General features: G+C 47.3%; 1 protein-coding gene across 4 annotated transcripts in view; it reads right to left on the reverse strand.

Moving 5' to 3' along the window:
• CNIH3 (cornichon family AMPA receptor auxiliary protein 3) overlaps positions 1–9818 on the reverse strand; it is a 171682-nt gene that overhangs the window by 110250 nt on the left and 51614 nt on the right. Inside the window, exons 1-2 of one of the 4 annotated variants that reach the window (XM_023531015.1) lie at positions 7807–7935; positions 1844–3265 (exon numbers count right to left, since the gene is read on the reverse strand). The exons of 1 other annotated variant lie outside the window; for it this stretch is intronic. Coding sequence is in view for 1 of the 3 variants with exons in the window: in XM_023531016.1 (XP_023386784.1) it covers positions 7807–7833 (27 nt within the window). In the remaining 2 variants the exon portion in view is untranslated. Of the gene's footprint in view, positions 1–1843; positions 3266–7806; positions 7949–9818 lie in introns of those variants that run through there. 2 more of the 4 variants (XM_023531016.1, XM_023531013.1) reach the window with 2 other exon arrangements.

The raw sequence follows: 9818 nt of genomic DNA on the forward strand, positions 1-9818 counted from the left end.
CACACTCCGGATTCCAAAGAATCGATTTCAGCTCCAAACCGGTATTGAGCCTTCATCGAAATGTCGGAACACATCCCTCTCCCCGGGAAACAGTTACTCAGGTAAACGACAATAGATCGCATAGAGGAAGGACTGGGGGTGTCACTAGCATACGCCCCACCATGGTGTTGCAGGGTCTTTCTATGGCAGAGACCGCGGAAACCCGGCCCCCTCTTCAGTAGCTGTGGGTCTGAAAACTGGCTCATGTCTGGAGATCAAGCAAAAGATTACGACTTTTTAAATTGTGACAGTAGCCCTGGCCTCTGGACATCCATCCACGATCGTTCAATTGTGTATACCGAGAAACATCCTTGGCACCTATATCTTCCCTGTAGGGACACTGTTCCATTGACCGTCTACATGGTCTGAGGTGTCTAGTCCCCATACCTGTCACTCCGACCTTGCCTCTCATTAGAATCCTAATTATGCTCCGTCTTGCTTCTGACACGTAAGTGCCACCGCCTGACCTCTACCATTTCGGGCGTCTACCATCTCCTTCTGTAAGAGAACTCAGTGATGTAACAGCGGCTCCTAACATCAGTCCTGGCTTACGGGAGAGTCGCCGCTGAGCCACCCGGGGTGCTGTGGTCCTCTCTTCCTCCCTTACTACTTTGGCAGTGTTCTCAGACCTGCCCACCAGATACAGTCACTGGCGAGTCTTCCAGCTTCAGACAATATTCCCTTCTAGCAGGTCCACTTCTCTGAGCCTTTCGATCCCTTCTTTCACTGTCTGCCACAGCATTCCTGACATTTCTCCTTCAGTTAACATGAACCACTGCTTTTTCCAAGCTTCCAAGAACCGTCTTCACAGCACATTTGCACCATCTCCCAAGATCTTTGCCGAGATATTAAATCCAGGACCACGAGGAGCAGTCCCTACGATACACGTCCATCATCCCCCCTTTATGTCCTCTCTTGCTCTAGAACCCTCAGAATCCCTTCCCGTGTGTCCTCCCCCAGCTCCTGCCAGTAAATGCTGTTGGAGTCTTGTAGCTCCTGTAGGATACAGTCCTTTCCTCCCTTAGCAGCCCCCACGCTTCTCCAGCCAGGTTACATTATTATGACTCGACCCTATTTATTGGCCTAGTGGCATCGTCTTGAAGAGGGAGTGCCAGCCTGTAACAGGGAGAGACGGGTCATTTCTGCAGGCCCAGAGGTTCAGAGGGATCTATAGGTTCGAGATTTTGTCCATCCAGATGTCCCCACTGCATGTGTCAGGATTTCACTCTGCCCCACTCAAGACCCTGACCTTGGAGTAGCAGACTTGACAAAACTGAAAATCGACCTCTCCAAGGGCACTGCTACTCTTATAATTAAGATCTGAGCCTGATCCTCAGATTTATTCTGCCATCTGGCTGCAGCTTTCACACTTAGCCTTTAACTGGTGATTAATACATTTAGCCTTCATTGTTTTTTGTTTTTTTTTTCAGTGCATCGATTGCTCCTGTCTACGGCCTTCCAATCTGTCTTCCTTTTTAAATTACTGCTTCCCCCTGACTCTCAGCACTGCCCCCTTTAGGATATTTATGGTACAGTTACCAGGCAAGGCCCAGGAAAGACAAGGAAAAGGGACCATTTCTTAACACTGGACACCTCTGGCATTGTTTCCAGATCAATTTTGGGTTACGGGGCCCTCTCTGTTCTTCCCCAGTCATTTTTCAAGTTGCCAGAGGACCTAGACTATCTCCAATTGTTAGAAGCTCTTGTAATTCTGGAGATCAATATCCTTGTGTTCATCCAGCCTCCAGCACAGAGACAACCTCGCAGGCAGAACACAGGTAGGCCCATTAGGTAACTCACTCACCTCAGGGCTATCAGTTACTACTTCAACAGTCCAGTTAAGTGGATGAATGTCTTATTTCTGGCTTACGCTTGTTGTAGGCTCCGTTGCTAAAAATATGTGCCCCACCCAGAGTTCTGCTGTGTCCCAGGTCAAATCCACCCCTTCACCACTGGGAGGAGACTGGAAAGCAGGAGAAGGGAGAAACCATCCTTGTTCCTGATTCTGCGGCAGCAACAGGGACAATGACAGCCGTGACAAAAGCAATAAAGGTGGTGGCAGCAGCCATGGCGGGAGCGAGTGAGGGCTCCTGGACTCCTGCTCCGGCAGCCAGTCCCCGCAGCAGCCTCAGCAGCACAGCGGTCACATGACAGGCCCCGGGTGACACCGTGCTCTCTGTGCGTCCAGCGCTCGGGGTGGAGTGGCTTCCTCAAATGGCAAAGCTTGGAGGAACTCGGCCTGCTCCTCTGCGCTCTTCCACTGTTCCAAGACCTTTGCCACCAATTTCCTGTGCTAAATTCCCTCTGTTTAAATACCCTAGAGTAGTTTTTGCTTCTAGACCAAACGAAGGCTCAGCTCCTAAAATAGCCCCAGGAAACTGACTCAAAGACAGGAATCCGGACTGGCTATCTGAGTAGATTTGGCCTGAATGCAGTGATAACCTCAGTGGGAAGTGGGAAGTGGGTAGTACAGAGTATGAGGTGGCAAACGGTTACTTAAATTATCACCACTGGATGCTTGGGATGAAGTGCTTATGGCAGGCAAGGCTCGAGGAGACCACGTGCTGGCTGTATTCAACCATTTTGGTGGGAATGATGAATATAAAGGTTTTGGATGGACTGGCTGCCTCTGAACACACTGGTGAGTTCACAGAGGGGAAAAAAAAAAACAAAATGACAAGCTCAGGGCTTTCATATCTCAGCAAATATCAAGTTTCGAGAACCATAAAGCTTCTATAATAGCCAAAGAGAACCTCTTGTCCCTTAGAGCCACAGAGCCAATCCAGCTAGAAAGTCAGACCTCGCACTGGACCCTGCCGGTTGCAGAATTATCATTAACAGACTCAGCGGGTCTCTCACATGACCTACGAGTCTATAATCAATCGCCCAATCAGGTTACTGTTCCAAGTCGTGGGTACAGAGGTGAACGAGACCAACAGCATTTCCGGTCTCAGAAAAGTCCCTGCCAGAGGGGACTGCGAGTGCCAGGCCCTGAAATGAAGCCCGGCGCGGGCCTGGCAGGGAAGGGCCAGGCCAGACCTACGGGGCCGGTTAGTGCACGGCAGGGAAGTTTCAACTTGCGAGGAAAATGGGAAGCCGCTGACTTTTTCTCGGCTGGAAGAAGGTCTGATGAATCTCAACAGGGGTAGCGAGTTGGTCTGGAGGTGATGGTGATGGAGAGAGGGAGGTTGAGCCAATTCTTAAAAATAGGAAAGAGCAGTTTACTCTGTATGGAAAATGAAAGAGAAATAAATCATCATTACACTCACAAAATTCAAAGTTGCTGACGAGCGAGAACAGTAAATCTCAAAGCTACAAATAACCAATTTACGAATATCCCATGAAAAGACTGGCCAGGAGCACACGGTGCTTGCCCCTTCTGTGTTTCTGTGGTGGTGTCTGGCGTTCCAGAGGCAACGGCACAGCCCGAAACGCTCACATCTAATGAATAGCTTTTATTCTTCTACAAGGGGAAATCTGGGATTTTTGCTGACTCGGCTCAATTTGACTGATACGGGAAATTTATTTTTCATGTGCACACGCACCCTTTTTAAGAGCCTTCTCTCTCTATTTCCTGCCATGTCACTTCTGCTCAATTACCTCAGGAAAATATCCCTCCCTTATGTCCCCTTTTTCCTCCATTTGTGAGCCAACGGAAAATGATCCTGATCACGAATGATGAGTTGAAAGCAGTGCCAGTGATACAGCCACATGAGGGAAGAGAAAGTGAGGGAAACGTCGTGAAGAACCAATAGCATCAAATTAGAAAGCCTGGGAAAGGGCCCCAATTTCCTTTCATACTCCCCACTACAGTACCGATCTAGATTTTCATCTGCCTTTAATTAAATCTATTTTCCACGGGCGTTATCATTTAGTAAAGAATGAAAACCTTTCTTGATCAATTTCAGGGAGAGTGAGAGATTAAGTTACTTGCATAAATGCTAATATTGCAATGGAAATATTTTTTACTCATTTTTCTTGCAAATATACGGTATGACATTAATATTATAAGTTTAAACGACTGAGTGGGCCAGTCTGGGTAGCTAAATGCATTTATAATGGCATTTTTATGAGAAAATGTATTATATCTTTAAACAGACTTTCAAGCTGGCCTCCGGAAACCTAGTTTTTGAAAGCCGAACGCCGCTTAATTCAATAAGAGATTCTACTGAGAAATATGAAGTTATATAATGTCTTAAGTATAGTAATGGAGAAGTCCAACATGTGTGTTAATTGCATGTGACTTCCTCTTCTCACCATTTAATTGGTTTTGGTAAGCAGCCAGTTCTTTATTTGTTGTTCTTCAGCTGTCGCTGTGAATTCTGTTAGCTCACAGAGTGGGAGAAAGATGAGCTGGAGGTATGAGTTATGCTGGATGAGTTTTCTAAAAATATTTATTAATGCTCCTTAAATTATCCTCGACTCGGTGTCGCTCTCAATTTAGAGCATCTTCTCACTTGGCTTCACACCACGATCTCACTTTTATTGTTCATATGGCCAGATGCAGCTGCATTTATTTACATTTTTTAAATGAATGAAACTCTTAACTTGTTGACATACCGAAGAGTCTAAAAATGTCCCATCGAAAGCCCTCCTCACAACCACATCTGCATGGGTGGCAGTTGAATTAGCCCCACTTTGTAGCAGGGTTGATTTCCAAGGGAAACGTTTGAGTGAAAATGAAGGGTTTTCGAAAGTCTTATTATTGGGTGACACGGAAGAAACTATTTTGGTTGCATTTCAAGTTTCCAACTGGAATTTCAAGTCGAGGCCACGAGACAAAAACCACTAGGGCAAAACAGAATGAGAGCGCGGCTGTCCTTCCGCTTCAGACTCCCCGGCGGCCCTGCAGGAACTAGATTGTCTTCTTCTGAACTTCTTGCTACCGTGAGGAGCGAAGACATTCTGAAGCTGGGATCCATACTTCGAGGCCAGCCTCTCAATTACCCACACTGGATGATTTGAGTAGTAGTCACTCATTAACAGTTTCTGAGAACCCAGCCCTGCGTGATGGAGCCATAGGGATACGCAAACGAATAAAATTCAGTGGCTGCCCTTGAAAAGCTTACTATCGGGAGGGAAGGCGATCAGCGATGACATAAAGCAAAGTGACAGGAAGTACTAAAGCAGAGGAGTAGGCAGAAGACCGTGGAAAGGTGAAGCAGGGAACGGCTATTTCTAATTAGGTGGCTCAAGAAAAGCTACATGAGGTGGACTTGAATGAAGTGAGGACGAGTCCACAGACACTATAAGGAAAACACAGATGTCTGAATGGCGAGCACAGGGGAGGGTGAGGAGTGCAGTGTGACACGTGGGCGCAGAGACAGGCACGGTGCTCGAGGACGCTGGGGAGGTGGGCTGGGGCTAAGCCCCGGAGGGTCTTAAGGCCACAACCAGGAATTGAACAAAATACTTCGGGCGAGAAGGAGCCACTGAAGACTTTGGGGGGTAAAGGTATCTGACCTAAATTACAGAAGGATAACTCATGTGACCATGAAGAAACTGGGCTAGAGATCTGATATGTCAAAGCTATTGAAACGATACAGAGGAGAGTCGATAAGTACTTAAATTAGAGCAGAACTAAGTATTGGATTGGGAAGGAAGCTCAAAGGAAGAAAGTGGGGAGGGGACTTGGCAATGGATTATCTGGATGCCAAGACAGACTGGGATCTAGAGAGAATGGAGGACAGGCCACGGAACGTGACTGAGGTTTCCAGCCCAAGTGGCGATAAGGGTAGAAGTCCCAATAGCCAAGACAAGTGAACATGGCGAGAGAAGCAGTATGGTAGAAAGTGGGGTGCTGAATTGAATGCGGTCATTTCTAGTTACGGATAAGAAGTGCTCGTGAAGATATCCAGGAGACCGTTAGTGATTTGTGTTCACCACAGGAAATGCAGCAGTGGATACAGGGGAGACCCCCTCGGAAAGGGAACCTGAGCGAGAAGAGACGAGATGGGAAGACAGGACTCTGAGGAAAGCCACGTTTAAAGAGTAAGTGGAGAAGGAACCGGGAAGAATCGTAGAGAAGCGCCGGAGGAAGTTCTTCCTGGGAGCGAAAGGAAGGGGGCAGGGGGAGCTTGGGATCTGAAAACACCCCAACCGAAAGCTCTTTGACATTGCTACTGTTGTTGCTATGGACATGTCAAAAAACTTAGGAACGGGATTATGGCCCCAGCTCTCCTGCACACACTTGCTCGGAGGAGTCTCAGAAGCATCCCCTCTCGGCCAGTCGGTTATGGTACTGAAAACTACCACGTCCAACAGTGGGGAACAAATCCAGGAGTTTGCCAAAACCGAAGCTGCAAACTTTTCCCTCTCGATCAATGTGTCTGATTTCTATTCTTAGATCTGCCCTACTTCATACCTTAGGTCCTCTACCTTTAGCTGAGGAAACGAAGTCCCTTTTGTTTATCGTAAGTGAAACGGACAATGAGCAGCCGTACACTACCCATCGGGTTAGCCGAAAACACGCACCGCCTGTACCCCAAACTAGCCGGCTACTACTGTAGTTGTTATGCACTCTGTATGTACACTGCCCAGCGCTTTATAACTAAAGAGCACTTTTCCCTGTATTGACTCATTCGCTTCTCACCATAACCCTGTAAGGAAAATACTCTTTCGCTCTACCCGATTCTCACATTCAGAAATTCCTTGCACTAATCTCTCTCTTGGGATTGAGTCCAGATCATCTTTCCAAGTCTTTCTTTAGCTCGTTCTCTCCGTGAACTGGAATCCGCCTCAGCTCCCTTTCCTTGGGGCATGGCCCTTTCTTACCAATCTCATCCCTAGCCACTATTTCCCTTCCCGGCGGCCCTCGCCCCCAAGCTACCAAGACCACCACTGTCTGTCCCGTCTTCGTCAGTTTTCCCTCTCTCCATCTCTGCCCACTATCCTTGAGCATTAAAAAGAGTCTGTACTAGGACTTAGCTCTAAGATACAGCTATTTCCCACAATAAAAAATGGTGTCACCACAATGCAAATAGGTTTGAAGGGGGGGCTTTTCATACTAGGCACATCCTCGGACGGACAGACCACAGTTGTGAAGGGTGGAAGGGTGCGTTGCTGACCGCCGGCTCCCCGCCCCACCTGGCATTGTCAGCGCCCATCCCCGCCCCCACCCCCTCTCTGGGGACCTCGCTCTCCACCCTTCTTCACCCTTCCTTGACCCCAGAGAGGACGACTTTTACAGAGCAGCCACAGGCTCTCTTGCCCTTCAGCTGCTGGTCGGGTGAAGCTAAGAGAAATCAGAGGGTGGGAGAACAGTGCCATCAGGTGCCCACCCCCCGGCTCCCTGGCCCTGGTGACTGTCCTTCCCTGCCTCCTTCAGGCCCGAGGGTGGAGGCAGGCATCCCTCGCCGGCCCCGTTAGTTCCCTCGCTCCAGTCCACACCTCCGTGTGCCCTTCATTAAACTCTCCTCTGTACCACATCTGTGGGCGACCTGCCCGACAAGGCTCCTTTACAGAGCACGCAGGGCTCAGAAGCTCCCACGCACCCCACGATGCCATCGACAACGGCAAACACCTGAGTTTGCTAAGTTGTCCAAGGACAAGGACAAGTCCTAGGACATAAGGCAATACAGGACAGGTAAGCTTCGATGAGGGGAAAAGTGTGTTCGTTTCCTAGTGCTGCCATAATGAAGTACTACAACTGGGTGTCTTAAACCAACAGAAATTTATTCTCTCGCAGTCTGGCAGCTAGAAGCGTGAAACTGAGGTGTCAGCTCCCTCTAAAACCTGTAGGGGAGACTCCTTCTTTTCCTCTTCTACCTGTTGGCGTTTTCTTGCAGTCCTCATCTGTCCTTGGCTTGAACTCCAGCACTTCAATCTCTGCCCGTTGTCACGTGGCCTTCTCCCTGTGTGTCTCTGCCCTCACATGGTGTTCTCCTTGTGTCTATGTTCAAATTTCCCTCTTCCCATTAAAAAAAAAAAAATGTCAAAAACAAAACAAAACAGAACAAATTTCTCTCTTCTTATAAGGAAATCAGTCACTGGATTATGGGCTACCCTAATGGTTTTATCTTAACTTGATTACATCGGCAAAGACCCTATTTCTAAAACAGGTCCCACTCTGAGGTCCTGGGGTTTAGAATTATGATGTGTCTTTTGGGGGGATACAATTCAACCCATAACAGATGGGTTCAGAAGCATAGGCTGCTAGGTAGTTATGAATGTCCCTTGTTTCTAAACAGGCTCAATCTGCAAAGTGCACTGCCTGCAGCTGATTAGTACCTGTCAGAACAGCAGCTGTGCCTTCCACTGAGGGACTGATAGGGAGACTTACGAAGAAATCAGCCTCCTGACTCGTTCGTTGCTGTTCAGTCCTACTCTCGAGCCAAAATATCAGCCCCTCTAATGAAGCTGTGGAAAGATAAGAAATGTATGGGTCCTGTCTGTGAGACTCAGGAAGGCCAGGTGGGAGACGCTGTCTGTGGTGCTGATCCATAATCACAGAGACTATATTTAGACTCTTCCATTGTAGAAAATGACACCATTTTCATGATGGTCTTATCACTGGCTTTTTCCATGTTTGCTTTCCTAGTCCATTGCTGCTACTTTCAAAGACTTTAACTCAAAAAAAAAAAATAATAATCTCTGTTTTGAGACCACAGACTTGCTACTTGGGTGTTCCAAGCTGGCAAATGCTATTCTTAATAGTCTTTTTTTTTTTTTTTAATAGAATCAAGGGACAAAAATCTGGTGACATCTTTAGATAGACTGAAGTTCTAAAATTCTTAAATCTCAAACTATAAACTATAACTCTCCACTGTCTGGCCCTATCAAATCAACTCAGCATTTCAATGAACAAGCTTTACCACCCTAGGTAAAGCATTGTCCAAACTTTCCCACCTGGCATTTAAGATCCTCAGTAATTTCACTTAACCATGTACGCACCTTATATCCAATACAGGTCACTCATTTTATTTATTCATTCAACAGACAAGAAATAATCACCTATTATTTGTTTAGCAGGTGTCATGGGTTGAACTGTGTCCCCTCAAAAAGATATGTTGAATTTCTAACCGCATCAGTACCTGTAAGGTACCTAGTACCTGTGAATGTGACCTTATTAGGAAATAGGATCTTAACAGAGGTAATGGAGTTAAGATGAGGTCGTGCTGAATTAGGGTGGGCCCTAATCCAATGTGACAGGTGTCCTCATAAGAAGAGAAGAGACACTGAGACAGGCACAGCACACATGATGACAAGGAAGCAGAGAATGCAGAGATGCGGCTCCATAGTGAGGGACGCCAAGGACTGCGGGCGACACCGAAAGCTAATAGAAAGGCATGGAACGGTTTCTCCTCTGGAACTTTCAGAAAGAGCATGGCCTTGTCGACTCCTTGACATTGGACTTCTGACCTCAAGACTGTGAGAGAATAAATTTCCATTGTTTTAAGCTGCCTGTTTTGTGGTACTTTGTGATGGCAGCCACGGGAAACTAATACAGCAGGTAAGCCCCTACGTTTCGCCAGACTGGTCCTCTTTTCCCTAAAACTTTCATCTCTATCCCAGCCCTGCGACTTTGCGAGAACATCTCCCTCCATCTGGAGTGTCCTCTTTTCTACTCTCCACTTCTACAAGTCAACGAAGTCTAACTTTTTCTCAAAGCCTAATAAATGCAGGCTCTCAGCAGTGCCAGGCTGGCTCCCACCTGTGGACCCTCAGGCAAACGTTAGCAGAAACAGTCCTGGTTCCCATGCCTACATCGGCATGTAGAAGTTAGGATTATATCTCGACCCCCTCAATCACATCTGGTAGGGCATGCAGGTAGAGTTCAT

The sequence above is a fragment of the Pteropus vampyrus genome, unplaced genomic scaffold (assembly GCF_000151845.1).
Source record: "Pteropus vampyrus isolate Shadow unplaced genomic scaffold, Pvam_2.0 Scaffold60, whole genome shotgun sequence".
Classification (NCBI taxonomy): Eukaryota; Metazoa; Chordata; class Mammalia; order Chiroptera; family Pteropodidae; genus Pteropus; species Pteropus vampyrus.